The following is a 21,170-nucleotide window of genomic DNA, read 5'->3' on the forward strand; positions in this document are numbered from 1 at the left end:
TTGAACATGGGGTCCCTTTAAATCTGTTTTTGACATTTATGAAATATCTTGAGTGTTATTTCATCCCTCACACATGATTCAACATTCCTCCATCAATGTCGAATGAATGCTGCGCACAACAAGCACTGATTGGCCCAGTCCGATGATGGGGAGAAATATTACATAATCGTGACATCTTAAAGTGTTTCCTCAAATTAAGCTCAATTTCTGGCCAATTTCGGGTCGCCTACGTGTCTGGCTCCCGGGTTCTCATCAAATCACATGTCGCTGCACCCATCAGAGGGCCATTAGGAGGGGGATAACTCAATTAGACAAACTTGTAAAGAATACTTCCATTTTGTCTTCCCTTCCATGGTCAAATTGCTACAAAATAGACTCAGAGAGATAGAAAGACAGAGGGAGAGAGAGAGAATGAGTAATATATGTACACTATGTGCCATATATGTTCATGCATGAGAGAGAGAGAGAGGGAGATAATGTGTGTGTATACGTGAGAGAGATGAAGAGAGATATAGTGCATAATGTTTGAGAGAGGGAGAGAGATATATTGTAGAATGTATGTGTGAGAGAAATGTGCATATATGAGCTTGTAAGAGATAGTACAATGTATATTAAGCATGTGTGTGTGTGTGTGTGTGTGTGAAAGAAAAAGAAGGAAAAAATGTATGTATAGTGTGTTTGTGTGAGTGGGGGATAGATAGAAATATGGTGTGTGTGTGTGTGTGTGTGTGTGTGTTTGTGTTTGTGTGTTGGTGTACGGCTTAAGAATGCATACTATGCAACAAAAATATATGCTGGCTACACCTGTAAGGTACACACCACTAACAGACATTAATTTTCTTCTTCTTGTCAATGATGAGTATGACATGCCAACTGTGAATCAGGTCTCAAGGCATAAGTTGAGATGTGTCCACATTTGTCTGGTGACCCATAGACTAATAGGACAAGCGGCTGCCAGGAGATGAGTGTGTGTGTGTGTGTGTGTGGGTGTGAGTGAGTTTTGCTGAGTATTTTAATGTCTGAATTTTCTTCACACTTTCACTGATGTGCTCAACTACATTTTATATTGCTGCATTTACTTGATCCTCACACAATAAACATCATGATTACTATTTTCCTTTTATTTTTTCAACTCCACTCCCATATTCACCGATCTCCTGTTTTGCTGTGGCAGCTGCCACACAGAATAAGCTATAATTCTTTAAAGGGATTGTATAGTTTTGGTTGAGACTTAACTTCAGGTTTTTATCATTATTTTTTTATTTGTGAGATAGTGAGAAACCTCTTATGAAATATGAAAGAGCATGTAATTCCATGAGGATTTCAACATTTATTTGATGAAAATTGATTTTGAAATGGCTGTGATATCCAAAACAGAGTGATTCTAATAAAGTGTGGGACCCACATTTTATTAGAATCGATTTGTTTTACTTTGTTTTTGGATGTTTCAGCTATACCAAACCCGATTTTCATCAAATAAACTTTGAATTCCTCTTAAAATGGTATGCTCTGTACTATTTCATAGGTGTTTTCTTGGTATCTCGCAAAAAAGGTAAAGCCCAATTTTCATCTCAACCAATACTGTAGCATCCCTTTAAGGTAAATTATCCTCTGAATTTATTGCAAGTCAGGCAAAACTGAGCAGTATCAGCTTTTCTCCCAAAGGAGAACTACACATTGTAGTGGAAATCAAAGTCAATGTGCAAATATGAAGAGTTTGAATGCAAAACGTGTTAACTCCATTTTTGTCAATTTGAGATGTTTGCAATCAGACCTGATAAAAAAACAAAAAACAAAAAGAAAACACAGAATATATTAATCATGAATATTTAAATGCAAAAGTGAGATATCATAACGAAGGTTTTATTTGAGTGTCAGTCAATGGACTTACTTTAGAATGTTTGAAATGTGCACTTATCCCATGGAACTCTTCATGTTTGCATGTGAAGGGGGGGGGGGGGTGGGGATTAGGGGAGGACAATTAAGGGGTTTTCATCTTTGATGAAAATTATGAAATTTGGCACTGTCAGGGACTGAAATCCTTCATAACTTGGAAGAACATCTCAAAGTCATCTTGCAAAGAGATGCACACCCTTCTACAATCCCTTTCATATTTATATCTCTCTAAGGTTAGTACATCACGTTTCACCGTCACAAGGTGTGCTCGGAATGAGAATCACCTTGGACAATCACATGAATACAAAGTCAAAGTACTTGCATGAAATCAGGAGATCCTTCCTATCAGTTTTTTTAATCTATTCATTCCTTATATTTGTTTATTCATTCCTTATATCTTCTTTTCTTTTTAAAGTATAAGAGTCATCATCAGCACAATGTGACAGAAAAAAAAAGAGACAGCTGGGAATTTGACCTTGAGATCATGCACATACGTGTACTTAAAATACACAGGACATAGAAAATAGAATAAAGCCAAACATAACAAGTGGAGTTCCTCGATCAGGGAAGCCATTGTTAGAAAAACGGAACAGAATAAAGCTTATAACTGTAATTGGCCAATGTTCCATGCTGTTCACCATTTTTTGTTCAATCATAGACAAAATAAAAACATTTCCATAAATAATACACTTTGCTTGCCAACACGCACTTGCATGTAAATTGATGCACAAACCTACGTATGTACTCTGATAGAATTCATTTGTTCTAGTAGATGATAAAATAGCATTACATCTCTTGATGAACTTATTCAAATAAATATTGATAAAGACAACTTTTAAGAGTGCAAAAGAACCAGAATCCACATTGGGTGCTATCAGACAGATTTTTATTTATTTCTGCTTTATTTTTTGAGGGGATTTGTCATTATAACATCTGAATGCCAGCAAATTGTTCAAAACTATTTTCATAAGCATCCTGAAGTACTTACCACAGAATCAATCATGCTTGATTTTTGCTGTTTTTTTTATCAGACTTCTTTTTTTCAGTCTCCAGCTGGTCTCAGAGACATCTCCGTAATATCTTCTAAGCTGCAGCCAAGTCACAGAGACAACAAGAAATTTGTCAACGACATCTCCATGCCCTTGCAGAGACCCATGGCGATATACCAGCTACGATGTGGAGACATCACACAGATGCCTCCGCAAAAGTTTTCTGAAGACATCTCAGAGACATTGCGTCTCCCATTACCAGGTTTGCTGTCATGTGGATGTGTTTGTAAGTACAAAGAAGATGTACCATTTACAAGGATGACATTATGAATAACCATTACTGTACAAGTGGATATTTTCGCATGACTTATTTTCCGTGCTCAGCCTGGTAAGAAGAGTTTCGCAAGCTTTTAATTCCACAGAATCAAGACAGGAACAAATGGTATACAAAAATATTCACATGCCTTTATTTTTGCGCTAGTTTCTGGTTGCACAAAACGTGCACAAATTTCAACACTGCAAAACTTTCCACTTTTACAGTATATCACAGATGCTTATCTTTCAGAAAATTAAAAAAATCAACATGCCTGTCGGGCACAAATAAACTTCTTCTGCTCAAGCACAAAATGTTAAACTGGCTTTATTGGAGGGTGCTCGTATTTCATATTTGAGAATCCCTGTAACAATTTGTGCATGATGCTTTATCACTGATCTCTGTATAAAGTACACACACACTCAATCAAAGAATTTCAAATGAAGTCAATCACTACTGATGACCATATTAAAGATTTTTAAACTATACTTCAATGCACATATTCACTTATGGGTGCCATTTGTGGTTATTGAATCTACCCCACTGGGCAGTAAATGAATTTGCCCATGCTACCTGGTCTTCAAGGTTATTCTCTTTGAATATAACAAGACACTAAAGAATTAACCCGTTGAAGACAAGTCCCGAGTATACTCAGGCAGGTGTCTACGGGAAATGTGTGTTGTAGCAAAATCGGTCCATCCTCAGTGGGTTAATATGCCTCCTTTTACTTCCATTCCATGTAGATCAATTCAATCAGGCTAACCATGAGTTCTGACATCACTTGGTCTTTAAGTCTTGGTCCATCCAAACAGCAGGAAGATTGCAAAAAACACACATAAAAAATTAAAACAACTTCAGATGTTAATTGTTCTATCCCCCTCCCCCATTACACACATCCAAACTTCTCATTTACATACAATGTGCACCTGAACTGCTCAACTTTTTTTTTTTTCACTGGCAGCTACACCAACCGCAAAAAGCGTATCACGTTGTAAAATACCGGAAATACGTGGTTTGTCCTCACAAGAATAATCCTATCACCTTGAGCCCGTAATAAAATCCCTTAACAAGTTGTTAACTTTTCCTCAATTTTCACAACCAATCACTGTAAAGAATATGCAGACTTCGCAGTATGGGCTAGGTCGCATGAAATGCGAAGGTCGGTACACGACAATGGCAATATCTTTTATTGTGATTCGGGGGGGGGGGGGGGGGTGGTAGGGGGAAGAGGGAGCAGGTAGGGGTGCAGGACCATCTCCAAGGTTACGCACCAAAAGAATCAGGAGAGAAATGACTAAAACTTTGCCGACAGACAGGAAGTGGCGGCCGGAAGAGTCAATTTGACTGTAGCATTCAATTTCCTCCTGGCGTTAAGTGGTAAATTGAGCGCACACACGGCAGTTTGGATTTGGGTTTTTTGTTTTTTGTTTTTGCTTTTTGCTGGGGTAGGGGGACGCACCTCCCCGGGCTTCGAAAATGTACCCTCCATCATTGATCTCACACGCACCCATACTGCACTGCACAACAAGGAGTATACATGTGTATCTGGCAGTGAGAAGCAAACTTCCACGATGACGTCCTCATTTCCCTTGCTTTCATCAACCATCACAGTTTCTTTAATACAGAAGCTAACTCACCTTTGTGTCGTAACCCCTCCCCCCCCCCCCCCATCCTTGGTCTCAAGAGAGCTGTAAAGTATATATTACCAATCAACACTATTGACAATTTCCCTGAAATTGTGATGGTCTTGTCACCTCACAAATAAAACAAACCACAAAGGCAATCCCCCCCAAAAAACTTTTACAGATAATTATTCTAAAAATTGGGAGGGGGGGGGACTTATGTTTAAGGTAGATTTATTCATATGAAAGGTTTGAGTGGTGATAAATTATTAGATGCAGTGTCTTTTTTTTTTTTTAAGTTATGACTATTTGTAAAATCATATGATAAGCCATTTCAAATGATAATCATAAGTTTTAAAATACTTTTTTTTTACACCAAACTCTGCACCTCTCATGGTAGGCTCCACCAAAGTCCTTTTGCATCAGCAAAGTGCTGCAACTATACTCAAGGAATATGACTGTTATGGAATTTACATATTATCAATTGACACCTAACATGTGTACATGATCTTGTTTACTATGAATTGTGGAATTCCCACTAGCCAACACAAATTTGATGCTTTTATTAAAGGGTAATGATGTTATAGTCCTCTAGGTAAGGCCACAATGAGTCTTGAGTATCTAATTCAAAGTGGGGGGGGGGGGGGGGAGCAAAATAAACAGTCATAAATTCCAAAACAAAGTTTTCTTTGATATTCATACCGCAAGATTATATTAATATCTAAAGATTTTTTTGTTTTGTTTTTGCTGTTGTTTGTTTGTTGTTTTGTTTTGTTTTGTTTTTGTTTGTTTTGTTTTTTCAAGAGGGGAGATGGGTATGCAACAGGTGAAATGTTCCCCTTTAAAACCACTCCTCTGGTAGGTAGGGTGATTCATGGCCCTGGCCAGGGATCCCATGCCTTTCACTCCACACCTCACAGCCCTGTTCTTCACCAGGCGCAGAGCAGAGTCGCACATCAGGAACCTGCACCCCTGGCTTAATAGCAATGGAGGACGGATCCAGTGGTACTGTGAGTGTACAATGTACTGTACGAGCTGAAATTTTCGCGGTGGTTTTATTTTCGCGAATCGCTTTTGAACCACGAAAATAACAACACGCGAAAGTAACAACGCGCTAATAGCTAAGTTCAGTTAGACCCTCGCAACCGCAAAATAAACAACACGCGAAAATGTCCTCCAAGTAGCAATTCGCGAAAATATCTGTACGCGAAAATTTCAGCTCGCACAGTATGCTGTGTTTCTGATGGAGCAGTTTAGTGGTAGGGGTGCTGAGGTCCAAGCTTTGAAGTGACCCACTAGAGGAAAGTTAGTGTAAAATCAGAAATTTCTCGTTTACACATTAATTACTGTATACCCCATTTATTTCATAAGACTAATTTTTGTGCGAATTTGGGACTTCCCGAAACTTTAACGAATGCTGAAATTTGTGATGGTGGAGTACAGTGATGAATAGAGAAATGTACATGAGCACATTGCATTCATTTCTGGATCAAAATTAATATTTTTCGCATGTTGAGAAATTCACAAATACATTGCAGCACCTGACTTGTGAAACTTGCAAAACTAAAAACTCCATGATAAATGTGGTGTACACAAAGTACGATGTATTTCCCGTGGTCTATATTGAGCAGAATGCTGCACAAAAGTCTGCAAGTGGATTTAACATACATTTTGCATTCATCAATAAGGAGACGGAGACTTTCAAATCAAAACAAACACAGGAACTGTAAATGTCTTTCATATCTCACTCCTCCCCCCCCCCCTTTGCCCTTGGCACATCAATCAGTGATTTTCATATTGCACAATGCCTGTTGTAGCAATTATGTCTCAAAAAATAACATACAAATGTAAATACAAACCTGCAGCCAAAGCTATACCTGTTGCTAAGAAAAGTTGTCCTCTAAATCAATATTGCTTTGATGTTATATGACAAATGGTGATCACCTCCACAGAATTTAATGAATTTGAATAATCACGCAGTACCCGCTGCATGCTATAAGGATTAGAACCAACACTTGCTGTTGGGCAGAAGCTGGGTGGTCTAGCGCAGATGACGCATGTCCGGAGATTAGGAGGTCGTAGGTTCGAATCCTGCTCAAGTATGTATGCCCATGATTTTTTTATCATGGCTTCTACTGATCAATTCAGTGCTTATTTACATAAATGTAGGGCAATTTGTCAATCAGTTTCAATGGAAAACATCTCGACGGAAGAATTTCATGAATTTGAAAAAGGATGATACATGTACATCACACAAGGCTTTACATGGCACATCAACCTATTAAACAACATCACCATGTATCATCCTCAATGCTAATGCTACCATTGTCATCCGAATCTTTGTTATTTTCGTTCTTGCAATCTGAACTGCCGTCCGTCTGTAGCACCCTTCTCTCAGACGAACATGTACAGGAGAGACGAGGGTAGGCTAACAAGGCTCACAAATGTGGTCAACAGACCCCAGACTACGAGACGATATGAAACAGAACGCATCTGGTGGCCTGGCGGAAAGTGTCTACGTGTACGTCACTCAAACTCGAACCCCTCTCACATTCGACTTCACCCACCAGTTCAGATGCTCGCTCCCGCTCCCGATGTTGACTCCCAAGGATTCAGCAGACTAGAATTCTGTGTGCTAACTCGGGAATGAATTTGTGCATGTAGCTTTCAGATCGGATGGCAATGAAGATGGATGAAAGTGGCAAGCAGGAGAAAAAAAAAAATGCAACTCACTGATATCAACCACCTCTCGTGGGTGCATCACTTACAATGTACGTATTAAAAACAAGAATTGTTCATCAGCTCACATCTCACCGCTGGGCAGCACTGCTTGCACATGTATGCAAGTTCGTCAGCGTTTTGAAGGGACGGACTTTCAGACTGTGATAATCTACTGAATTACCGCTGTAAATCTCGATCTCGATGCGGAAAAAGATGTTACAATGGCAATTCTTGCTAAAATGGCAGCTTCTTCTGGCAGAAACAAAAGAAACATTATTGCTATAGATTACTAGGACACTTGCCATTACAGCAAGAGTTGCCATCATAGCATTTTTTTTTTTTTTTTTTTTTTTTTTTTAATGAAATGGAGCTGAGGAGGGCTTCTTCTGATCATTTTTACACAGCTCTGTGTTTGGATTTAGTGTTTCAGAAAAAGCAAAAAAACCGATGAGAGGTTTCACACTTGAAGATATTCAACGGTAACAAGACAGGTCTTAAGTATGAAAGGGGGGCTATGACATGAAACAGAGAGTGCTAACAAGGTTCTCTGCTGACACGGCATTGCCTGTGACACATTGCCGAGTTTATCCTCACATGGGGGCAACATGTGTGCCTGCCTACCAACTGACAAATTCTTGTTACCCCATTAACGAGCCGCACCGTCTCTCCGCCGCTCCACTCCCCACGCACCAGTCATTAGGGATGAAGGGAGAGAGGAGTTAAGGAAAGGTACAAGGTGCACGCACTTTTGCTCTGTTGCCTGGTGCTCATTCGGGACCAAACACAACAACGTGCTGGGAGCGACGTGAGTGAAATGCACGGAGGCGAAAATCACTTCATGTCCACGATGACCTCGTAAGATAGAGGAAGATCAAATGTACAAAGCACTGAACTCAGAATTTAAAGAATATAGAATTTCAAGGGTCCATCATGTATTTGCATATGAAACTAAACCAAACGAAAGCATCAAGTTACCATCTCACAACCATCAATCATTTCATTGGCACAAAAGTTTAAGAGGTGTCCATTTCATTGCACGCTTCGTTAAACTGTGAAAGCAACTCTCATTACTTTCTCTTTCAGCGAGCTCAGTGATTCAAACTCAGTGTTTCCTTGTCATTGAGAGCAAGTTTGATGCAGCTCAATGGGCTAGATCATATGATGAACAGCAACAACAACATCCACACATTTACAAGATCACATTAATTTACTTGAACAACACAACATATGCAACATACACTCAATGCACTACTTTCTTTGGTCCTTCTGTTTTGTACTCACCATAATTTGTGTCTTGTGTGTTGTGGTTTTTTCCATCTAATGTCCCTTCCATGGCTTGGGATTCCCCTGGAGCGAGTGTAGGAAAGTGACAGAAAAAAAAAAAGTAGAGAAAGAAAAACGGTCACTTCCAAAGTCTTCCAGTACACGTCAGTCTGATATCAATATCGAAGTGTCTGTCCACCCAATAGTTGATGTGATTTCACTGAATACATGTACATCGAAACACAAAATGATTTCACTGCAGCAATCGCATCACCAAACATCACATTCTATACTAAAAATGAGCGCAAATGATCTCTACCATAGATATTTACGATACCGTTAAAAAAAAAAAAAAAAATGTTGCGTGCACACAGCTCATGCAAGCAAATGCGCAGAACATCATCGTCTTTCCTTCTACCCTCATAAATCCTGACAGGTGGTTGAACATTGTACACACTTCAGCATATATTGGTTAGAAACCCAAGAGAGATTTCTCCTGTTTTCCATGATGATGTTTGCTTGACAATGTTTGTTTGTTTGTTTGGGGTCTTTTATATAATCCATTAAAGTTCTTTGACTCTTGTAAACAAATTTCCATGTGCCCCACGATTCATCCAACGTGCAGAGGAAAATGGAAGATAATAGATACCCTTCCATCTTTCTGTTTTACAAACAATGTTTCAAGTTTTTGTTTTCTTTGTTTGTAGTGCCTCTGCGTCTTTTTTATGTTTGTCTACACAGTGAAAATCTTTTATCTTCTATTATGCAATATGGGCTTTGGAAAAGGAATCTCCCCCACCCCATTGCCATTCTGTTTGTTGTTGTTGTTTTGTTTTGTTTTGTTTTGTTGCCATGCCTGTGTTTTGATTTTTTGTTTTGTTTTGTTTTGTTTTAGGTCTCCACTCTGTCCTTTGTCAAGAGAAGGAAAGACTACACCATAAAGGCCTACAAGGAAACTGTTAATTGCTTGCCGCAAATTGGTATTCTGGTGTTGTTTAATATCAGACTCCAGGATACGGTTAAGATTGACGCGATATCAGCTCCCAAATCAGTCTATTTTTGCTTCTAAATCACTCGCGCCGAGATGCTGGCTCAGGTGAGCCATGTCAGTGTCGTCAAACAACTTTCTGAAAACCCATACGCTGAGCACGACATACGTGTATCAGGACGTGTCAGGCTGAAAAGATCTTATACATGCGTCACGGCTGCTAAATCTCCCAGGATCGGCAAAATGATGAAGTTGCTAAAACATAGGTGAATTCATGTTAGCCTTCCTGCCAAGAATATGTCATACTGACTTCATGGGAAAAAAAAAAGAGATATAAGTGAAAGCAAAACAAAGCACAACAAAGCACAACAAAGCAAAATAGTTGAGCCATCTTCCATCTTTGTTTTACAAAGCTAGATGCCAGAATCTTCATCAGCAACCCCACGGTGAACCACAGAGCATCAAAGAAAAATATTGAGCCTCGTAGCACGAGCTCTATTTTGATGCACAAAACCCCTCACCGCATGCCAAAGTCTAGAAGTGAAATCCCACCAACGCATTGTAGTCACTTTTTGTTTCTCCTTTACATTATTTTTACTTTCCTTTAAAGCTTCAAGATGACAAATACAATGATGAACAAGCCAAGAGCTTGTCTTAGCCTACACACTCCTGCTCTAACACTCTCCTTCGCTCTCTCTATCTCTTTCTCTCATTGAACAAAGGCAACAAATGTTAAGCATCCAGACAGGCTCACGTGACAGAAACAAAAAGAAACACACACTCACAACATACAACCACCCACACACACACACACGCATGCACGCACACACTTGCTCGAGAATGGTTCTAAATTTGGCCCCCTCTCTCTGTATCGAACGCGTCGAGGGGATGATGTGATTAAGCTTAATTCTCTGCCTATTACCAGGTTGGCATCGATGCACATTTTGTGTAGATGATACGGGCGCAAACCCTATTAAAACAAGTCGAATCCGGACGACAAGTCTTTAGGACAATCAAATCTTTGCTTTCTTGACTGCTGGTCTTCCATTCTGGCAAAGCCATGACTTCTGCTCTGCATGACTAGTAGTACATTGTATCTCGTAACATCAACATAGATATTCAAATGTGCTGACCTTTGTACAATGGCTAGAATAAGGCCTACTGTTTGCACTGTAAAAGGATGGAATAAAGAGACCCAAATTCACAGTAAAATTTCAAAGCATTTGATCCCATGTTGAGCCAAAGGCTTGAATGATATCAAAGGATATTCCTACCATGTGTATTCCAGAATCCTTCCACAGTCCTCTCTTCTGATTGGCTGAAAGTTTGGGGTGTGGCAAAGGGATTTCAAGGAATTCAATCCCATGTTGAGCCAAGGGTTTGAATGACATTAAAAGATATTTTTGTGTATTCAAGAATCATTCCACAGCCTCTCCTTTGATTGGCTAAAAGTTTGGGGATGTGACAAAGGGATTTCAAAGAATTCGATCCCATGTTGAGCCAAGGGTTTGAATGACATTAAAAGATATTTTTGTGTATTCCAGAATCATTCCACAGTCCTCTCTTCTGATTGGCTGAAAGTTTTGGGGGTGTGACAAAGGAATTCATCTTAATCACTTCCTCTCCTGCACCTTCAAGGCTTTGACATATTATTTTGGCAGAAACTGTGGAAACTGGAAGTCATGAATGGTGATACATCAACAAAAAAAAACTTTGATGATGTCGTTTTTTTTTCAGTAAATCTACAGCAAGTCATATCCTAATGAATTTGATCTGGGTATTATCCTATCACCACGGCTGTAGAGTTGATAAACGCAGAGTCGTTCGGAGACGTGTTTAAAGCTTAACCTGCCCACCCCATCCACTGCCAACTATACAAGCCGGTATTAAATCGGGTCAAACTGCGCAATGGATGTGCGCAGTGACAAGGCCTCCTAATCAACTCATGACAGAGTTGATAATGATTGATAAACGCAGCCAAAATGTCGGACTGAACCACACAACAAAGAAATGGGGATATACATATATATTGTATCAGATGTAGTTTAGACATCACAACATCATTCCTGAATGATTTGACAGAAATTTGGTTCTGGCATTTGTGTCCTTTGACAGCAGGAATTTTTATCTATCCCAACATCTGAAATCCCCAACAAACATTCACGATGGAAGTGTACCAATATAGCATTTTCACGTTCCTAAAAAGTCTTGATTGCTCATTTTTTTTACTGAATCATTGCTCACTCTTTTTTCTTCTTTTTTTTTTAATGTCTTTGCTTACTTTTTTTGAACATATGTCTCCAGGGTAATGAAATGCATCACGCTCATGTGGCCACAAAGTACCTGTATAATCTGCAACCAACAAAGCCAGCCAAGTTGTTGCATTTTTAAGCAATTGGCCCGAATTCACAAAAGGTGGTACAAATGAAACCATGGTTTAAACCATGGACAAAAACCATGAAGCGCCAAGTGTCTCACGGAATATTTCGTTACGAAATTAGTCATTTCGTCTACAAAATGACCGTTTTGTTAACGAAATTATGATTTCGTGGACGAACTTTTCATTAATGTTCATTCATCATGTACAAAATGTTGTAATTTTGTTATAAAATAATCATTTCATCGACTAAATGACTGATTTCGTAACAAAATATTCCATGCGACACTTGGCGCTCCATGGTTTAAACCATGGTTTCATTTTTACCACCTTCGTGAATTCGGGCCATTGAGGATGAGTCCTGAGTATACTCAGGCAGGTGTCTATGGGAAATATGTGTTGTAGCAAAATCAAACCATCCTCAACGGGTTAAGTATGCCTGTCTCGATGTTTGAACTTAAGCTGTATTGTGCTACATGCACAATACATCTAAATGTAAGTGTTTTTTAAGACGTAATATGCAGAATCCCTGTATGAGCATTTAGGCATGTGTTGCATGAGCACATTGGAAGATACAAAGTCTTGAATTATTTAAACACAAATGAGAGACAAGGTTTCTTTTTTTTTCAAAAAAAAAGAAAATGAGAGAGAGAAAAAAAAAAAAAAACTTTCTTCTTTCTCCAGACAAGTTTGGCACCCTGATGGGCCCTTCAAGCTCTCCTTGAGTCTGGATAACTCAGTTATCTAATCACCACTCGCTGGCACAGATCGAACTCGATGCAGCCCTCAGTGCATGCCGCCGGGAGATAGCGTGTGTGCCTATGGGGATGGAGCATCACACCCACCCCAAACACTCTGTCGGCACTGGTTCCAAGTTGGGGCCAGACCCAGGAGCTGTTCTTGGACCTGCCATCATTCTATCTCCCCAGTTTGGTTTTGTTTCTTGTTCTGCTTTTGCTTTTTGATTCCATTCTTCATTAGACTTGCTTCATTGGCATTTCCTGGCAACCAGTGAGTGTCGAGATCTCTGCTCTATTGTTCGCATCTCATAAAAAAAGAGAGACCATGTGCTTTAAAGGTGTAAGCCCAGTTTTATTCCACCTGCTAATCTTTGACTTAATTGTAACATTTGAATTTGAATCTACATTTTAGCACATTAGAGTATTACATCAAAACACAAACATAACTCCAACAAAGTGAGTCTTGGAAAATAATTTCTTAGGATTTGTAATCTTCAGAAAATTCAACTCTCTTCTACACTTCCAATGACAGTCAATGCCAGAATTAGATCCTAACAAGCTATCTATAATGGCATCAAGAATGAAGAAAAAAATAAACAAAAAAAGGAAGAATTTAGCCATTTCATTTATTTTTTGCCTGTTGAGCTTTTCAAGACGGTGGTTCTCTATCAAACAGTTCTCATGGGCCTTTGAAATTGGCACATTAATAGGCTAAGATGAAAATCCGTGAAAGAATACCTGTCACAAAAATTGATCCACAGCGTGATTTCAACATATCTTCTCAGCATTTCAATCCTTGTGTTTTCAGGCAAATGAAGCATGATATTATTTTCAACAGAAATCTAATCACATATTGGAGGATGTTTTCCTCCTCAGTCAATGTATTGGGAGCAAACATTATTTTGGTCTTTCTGTTTGTTTCCTCTAAATGACAAATAATATTTTGTTTCTGATGCGGGGGGGGGGGGGGGGGAGGGCTATTGCTGCTGATGACATTATTCTTACAAAGCACTATGATTACTGACTTCTCTGTGGTTTGACTAATGAATTATTCTAACTAGGATGGCGAGTTGGCTCAATGAGGAGGATGTGAGTTTGATTCCCGAGTATTACTGAGCAATGTTGTGTGTAATTATACCATCCTCTTCAAGAAGCGGTAAAACACTCTGTCCCTCAGATAGGACATAAGGCAGAGGTCCCGTGTGTGAGAGAGTTACAATTCATTCACATAAAAAAGATCCCCCTTCATTCATTCACCATTAAGAGCAGGGTGTTTAACCCGGTGAAGTGATCCTGCCTCAATCCAACTGGACCCCATGGAAGACCAGCTCGTACAACTGGAAATATGGGCTTTTCCAGCCATCTTCTCACATGGAAAATGAAACAAACAAACTTCTACCAAAAATCCCCTCCCTTCCGCTGCACATATCGGATCTGCATGATGCTTGCCTTGAGACAAGTGTGGACCACGACCAAGAGACTCAAAATCCCACTTACTAATTGATCCCCCCTACAAAAAAAAAACAAACAAACCAACAAACCAACAACAACAAAAACTCAAGAACTTAAATGCTTCTTTTTCTACATAATTTCTATATCCTTGCATTTCTTTGGCTAAATTCCAATGGTACGGTGTACAAAATGTACCAGCACAACCCTTTAACACTCAGTTTGTTGTACAATGTATGTTTCCTTCTTCTTGGCTGATATTTGAAAGGGAATGTGTTTCTTTTTTAAATGTCCTTTATTTCATCATCTTGTTTTTTATTTTAAAAAATGGGTTGTTCTCTTGGAATATTAACAACTGTACTTATATGGAGGTAGCAAGACACTACATATCTATGATGCTTCACCTGTTCTGACAATATTGTCAACAACAAAAAAAAAGAACTTAACCACGTGGCTTTTGGCGAAACTGTCATGCAACTATTGGCCGAACTGTTGCGATATGTCTTTATAACTTTCAGATCATCTGCTCTTGGAGGGAATGGTCCTTCAGAAATCTATATTGTCTAGATCTACCCTCTACAGCTGACGATCAGGAGAAACATTGAGGGAGATAGTGGTGTCACCCCCTTGCTGGCTTAGCCTTGGGGTGAGCAGGTAGCAGCTGATCCAGTCCTATACCCATGGAAGGCTGCCTGAGGGACAGACCGAGCCCCCACCTCTCTGGGGCTCTGCCCCCTGCCTTGTACGCCCAGGACTGGGCATTGCAAGGCTGTGAATCAAGTGATTACTAAACAGCATTGTAGTCTGACACAATTTATTTGTTTTTCCTCTGAAGTTCCTACTTTCTATTTTTGTTTTCTTTGGTTTTGTTTCCTCTTTTACCATTTCTTGCCAGCATAGACTAGTTTTTAAAGAGTATAATAGTTTGCTGTAATCTTAAACATTAACAAAATTAAATTTAAAAATGCTAAATCATTTTGATATGAGCACATCAAATCGTACCTTTAACTGCTTTAAAACTCTGAAGTGAAATGATTCACTTTCTAGTACCGGTAGTTCCCTTTCTTAGCTTATTTGCACACACAAAATTAAAATAAAAAAAAATAATAATAAATGAATATTATGAAAGACCTGTCTGAAAAAAAAAAGTTTGATTTACTGAGTAAGCACATTATTTGGAACAATTAATGTCACACATATTTTGAAATGCATATTATTCATTATGTTTATTATTAGATTGAATGTACTGCATCAATTATCACAGATGGGTTCTACTTTCAATATATGAGCAGTCAAACACATAAGTTTAAACTACAAAATAAACAAAAATAAGATAACATGCATGGCAGCTGGCCTAGAAACATCTGCAAGTACAGATGTAGGTCAGGTACACATCATCTAGTGTACAACCTACAACATGGTTCACATGAAACACGCTGGAAATATGCGCCAAAACAACCGCAATGTTTGTATGGTTTCTACGTGCGCACAAAACGATGTCATACCCCATTTATGTCAAGACAAGTAAGCATCCGAATGGCTTGATGCTGGGATCAGTCAAGACAGTGGGAGTGGGGGAGACATTGCGCAGAAAACTTGTGGTTAGTCTCTGATTCAGGGTAGTCAACAATTAGAAGTCATAACTCCTTAGAGCAAAATTTTGCCCATGTGATAAATTATGTCACACCTGCTTTTTTTAGAGAGAGCATACTAGTTATGTTCACATGAGTTTGTAATCTTCAAAGTTTCAAACTTTGATGATTACATTGTAGTCTTAAACTACAACAAGCATCCACATGACAACCCTAATCTTAAAGTTTGAATTTTCAAGCAAGAGTCCCACTCGATGATTAAACCACAGAACCAGAAGAAATAAATACACACAGCACTGTGATGAAACCGATAATTACTATGTACAATAAAATAATGCACAACACACACTGGAGGTTGACCCAGAAGCTGAGGGGGAATAGGGTTCACAGAGAGGTCACTTTAATTTTTGAGTTCGTTGATTTCATGTTCACACGACCATGAATGAAACGTGGGGACCCCGGTAGCTCAAGGATAGAGCGTAAACCCCATGGTGTCTTGTGGTTCTAATCATCAACCAATCTAGATTGCTAACTTTCGAGTGTATCTACAAGGGGCTACAAAACTACGGGCTAAATGATTGAAGATTGAAACTTTGAGCTGATCTTTCAGTTTAAGAACGTAACCACTGATGCTACACATTTTATGCTACGGGACTCAAAGATATCATCAGACATGAGACACAGCCATCAACCTCAAAAACAGTCATTGTCAATCTTTATCATTGATACAGGTGTTTGAATGTTTGCGTCATCGTTAAAACAGCAGCAGCTGCAAATATTACAGGTATGCAATTCAGCCCAGTGATTGAATCAGAACTTGGTCCCAATATTCATGAGCTGTCTTTTTGTGGGTGTGTGTGTGTTTATGAAACTGTGATGTCACTTCTATATCATTTGGTATTCTTCCTACAATTCATTTTTTTTTATCAGTTCTTTGTAATGTTTGTTGTTGTTTTTATCACAGGTTATCAATGTGCCCTATGCTTTTCATTACTGCATATTAAGAACGGGTGATGTTCGTTAATCTGAAAATGAAATAAGATTTGTTAATCTGAAGGTTCGTACAGTAATTCTGAAACACACAAACTCCCTATACTTAATAGGTTTGTTACTCAGAAGATGAAAAAGTGCTCGCAAATCAAAAAAAAAAAAAAAAATGAAATAAGGTAAGTTATTCTGAAGGTTTCGTTGATTCACAATTGAAATAGGGTTTGCTACTTCAAAGGTTCATTATTCTAAAGGTTTGTTAATCTGAAAACAAATTGGACTTTGTTGTTCAGAAAGTTTGTTCATCTGAAAGTGAAATAAGGTCTGTAAATTAAAAAAAGAAATGAGGTTCGTTAATCCGAAAATTAAATAAGGTTTGTGAATCCTGCAATTTAGATAAACTGGTGATTTGCAGGACACAATTTGAAATGAAAACTTCAAGTGTATCAATGGACCTCACTTTTAAGAGAATCCATTGTGCATTGCTTTTCTAATGAACTGAAGACACAAAATGATTAATGTTAGAATTAACCGCATTCCACCACAAGAGGGCGCCAAGAATCTACCTTGCAATAGGCTAATGCATTTAGGTCAAATGAGGTCATTTTTTTTTCCAGTTGCGACAGCTATTTTCTATATCTGGACACACCAAATGTTAAAGCCTCATTGTATGGTCACAACTCCCAAAATCAGCCTGATCGGTGGCAGGGCGGTGAGTTATTTAGCTCATTTTGGTTGGGCACCAACCGCCGGCACCCAGTCACCACTTTTTTCTACAGCATCGCTTAGACACTACTGAAGTCTTACAGTGGAACTTAAGATTTCAGCACCGCCTGCCCACTTTTCACCCTCCACCAAAAATACGCTCCATGCCCAGGTGGTGACCGCCTAGCCACTGAACTGATCTAGAGGTCCCCGTCAAGCAAGACTGAAATGGTAATGGAGTATGCCACTCTCTCCCTCAGCTGAGCAAAGTGCTGGGCTTGAACATCTTGCTGTTGTAGTCGTTGAGGTCGTTCCATCAGCATCATAGACTTTTTGACCTCTTAGATGCAGAGTAAAAGTGTTTTTGATGGCCAGGTGACAGTCACATTATATACCCAAGTCATTTGTGAGAAATTTCTGGCGGAGATCGGGGGCTTGCCCGGGGCCAGTACGCCTACAAAACATCGCAAATCCCCCCACCCCCTATCACCAGCCAGATGCCGGGCAATTTCTTGAAAATCGGCGGGTGGCTAGTGGGAGATTGTCTGGTTATCCATGGGTCATCTTTCAGACACTGCCCAGATGTCGTGTGGAGAAGATCCCCCAATTTTTTAAAGTTTTTATCTACAGTTGTAAAATGAACCGGCGACCAACAGAAAATCAACAGGGCATCACTCTGGTGTACCTAGAGCTTGATAGCCCATTGAACTTCTCCAAAAATCATTGGGCGATGCCTAAATTCCAACGGCGACCAGGCAGGCTGCAAATCCTGGTCGCTGTTCTGAGTTGTGACCATAACATTTACGGCATATTACTGTAAAACCTGATATATTTGTGGCATGAAATGTTCACGAATTGGAGCCAACGGTCTTTTTCACAGCATGAAATTTTCGCGAATTGCCAGTGGCATTCAGTGCATATAGTGTAGACAAGAACTTTGTGTGCATTTTAATTTCACAAATCTTGGCACTCGCGAAACTCACAAAATTAAAATGCATGTGAACATTCCTTGTTTTACAGTATACCAATATTGAATGCACGGGAACAAGTCTGTGATGTTTAGCTTCATGTAGCATTATTTGCACCAAACAGATCGATAACATTATCATTTAATAGGACAGCACCTCCTAGCTGCAACGCAGAGGATAAAAAGGCATACTTACACAGGGGTTCTTTGCCCATGACTGGGGGGGCAAGCCAGGTAGGGACTTGGACCTGGAGTCAGAATAAAGAGAAAGCAAAAGATATAGGAGTTAACGTCATGCATCACATCCATGTAATCACGTAACTGCTCTTCCTCCTCCTCCTCATTCTCATCATCATCGTCATCATCATCATCATCATCATCATCATCATCATCACTTGAGCACAATAAATTTCATTATCATCTTAATTTACATTTACAGTGGCACACTAAAGAAGCATATTCTCATCCGCTTGATTTTCACCGGGCAATATGAGAGCGTATTGAACGAACGCATCTATAGGCCAATGTATTAATTCCCCATAGACTATCATTGTTAGTGGCCATGCAATAGTATACAAATAATGACTGCTTACGAGGGCACAGTTAAAATTATGGGCCCAAGGTGATGTGAAAAAACCGTAACTATGCCCGAAGCGAAGCTGAGGGCATGGTTACGGTTTTCACATCACCGAGGGCCCATAATTTTAACTGTGACCCGAATGTCAAGCAGTTATTATTTGTTTTATATACCGAAAATATAGATTCCGAAAAATAGATACCGAAAATATAGATTCTAGTCTCTTTTACAGCACTCGTAATCAATGCTGATCGACAGCGCAGCGGTCGTATCACTGGTGCGTACAGTGATGTGTACAGTGTACGTTACGTGCACTACGGGGTTGCGATTGTCTCCAAACCAGTCCGCTAGTCTCTTTTACAGCACGCTGATTGAATGCGCGGCGGTCGTATCATTGGTGCGTACATATGAGCGATCTACGTGTACGGGGTCGAGACTGTCTGTAAAACCTATTTATTAACTGTGCCCGGGCCCCGGTCACAGTAACTCAAAAATAGGGCACAGTTATTTTCATGACTCCCCTTTTAACCAATCAGATGAGAGGATTCTAGAAATGAGGTATATAATATACAAATAATGACTGCTATGAGGGGCACAGTTAAAATTATGGGCCCAAGGTGATGTGAAAACCGTAACTATGCCCGAAGCGAAGCTGAGGGCATGGTTATGGTTTTCACATCACCGAGGGCCTACATAATTTTAACTGTGCCCCGAATATCAAGCAGTCATTATTTGTTTCATAAACCGAAAATATAGAATCCGAAATATAGATACCGAAAATATAGATTCTAGAATCTAGTCTCTTTTACAGCACTCGTAGCCAATGCTGATCGACAGCACAGCGGTCGTATCATTGGTGCATACATGAGTGATCATCTACTGTATAATTATGTGTACAGTGTACGGGGTTGCGACAAATGGGTTGCGACCGTCTCCAAACGTATTTACAGGGCACAGTGACCGCTAGTCTCTTTTACAGCACGCTGATCGAATGCGCGGCGGTCGTATCATTGGTGCGTACATATGAGCGACCTATGTGTACAGGGTCGCGACTGTCTCCAAACCTATTTACAGGGCACAGTTGATTTACTGTGCCCCGGTGCGACCTATGTGTACAGGGTCGCGACTGTCTCCAAACCTATTTACAGGGCACAGTTGATTTACTGTGCCCCGGTGCCGGGCACAGTAAATCAAAAATGGGGCACATCTATTTTCATGACTCCGCTTTTAACCAATCAGATGAGAGGATTCTATATATGAGGTATATAATATATCATATTTTCTCTCATCTGTTGCGCGAGCACTTGCTGAGTACGCTAACGCTTGCTCCTGTACTTGTGTGCAAACTCTTGTTTCATTCACAAGCGTGAAAATATATTGCTACAGCTGTACATAACGTACACAAGTACAAGTGTGAGTTGCGCATTTCTCAGTGCAGAGGCGACTTTAGTGTCTAGAAGTATGGTACTTTTTACAGTTCATGCCTTCTCCAGCTAATGATTTGATATAGATCTAAGGATTATCTTGGATAGCTTTTAATGGAATACCAGGGAATATTGCACTCGTTAGGGCCAATATTGCTCTCATCATCGATTTTTGCGATATTGGCCCTAACTCTTGCAATATTCCCTGGTATCCCATTCATTGCCATCAAATATGATATTTGATATCTTGTGGCCTGATAGCAGCAATCAGAAGAAAACAAACCAGAAAAGGCTTGTAAGACTTTCAAAAACTTGTTTGAATGCTCTATGATCACATATTAAAGACCAGAACTGAATTGCATTATTCCCTGACTACACCATTCCAAGCCTTACATTCACCATCATACATGTAGTCTTTACAAACACTCTCACAATTAGAGCTTGACCATGTACATACACATGATTTGGCACGTTGTAACTTGGGGTTACCTCCAGGGGTTTATATGGCATTGTGTTGCTCCATCTCATGTTCATAAGATGTATGGTTACACAATGATATT

General features: G+C 39.5%; 1 protein-coding gene across 4 annotated transcripts in view; it reads right to left on the reverse strand.

Moving 5' to 3' along the window:
- The window catches only part of LOC140234138 (uncharacterized), a 156,183-nt gene that overhangs the window by 104,844 nt on the left and 30,169 nt on the right, over positions 1 to 21,170 (reverse strand). Inside the window, exons 2-3 of one of the 4 annotated variants that reach the window (XM_072314212.1) lie at positions 18,806 to 18,857; positions 8,823 to 8,888 (exon numbers count right to left, since the gene is read on the reverse strand). In XM_072314212.1, the coding sequence (XP_072170313.1) occupies positions 8,823 to 8,888; positions 18,806 to 18,824 (85 nt within the window). In that variant the 5' untranslated portion in view covers positions 18,825 to 18,857. Of the gene's footprint in view, positions 1 to 8,822; positions 8,889 to 18,805; positions 18,907 to 21,170 lie in introns of those variants that run through there. The other 3 variants (XM_072314211.1, XM_072314210.1, XM_072314213.1) reach the window with 3 other exon arrangements.

Source organism: Diadema setosum, chromosome 10 (assembly GCF_964275005.1).
Source record: "Diadema setosum chromosome 10, eeDiaSeto1, whole genome shotgun sequence".
Taxonomy (NCBI): Eukaryota; Metazoa; Echinodermata; class Echinoidea; order Diadematoida; family Diadematidae; genus Diadema; species Diadema setosum.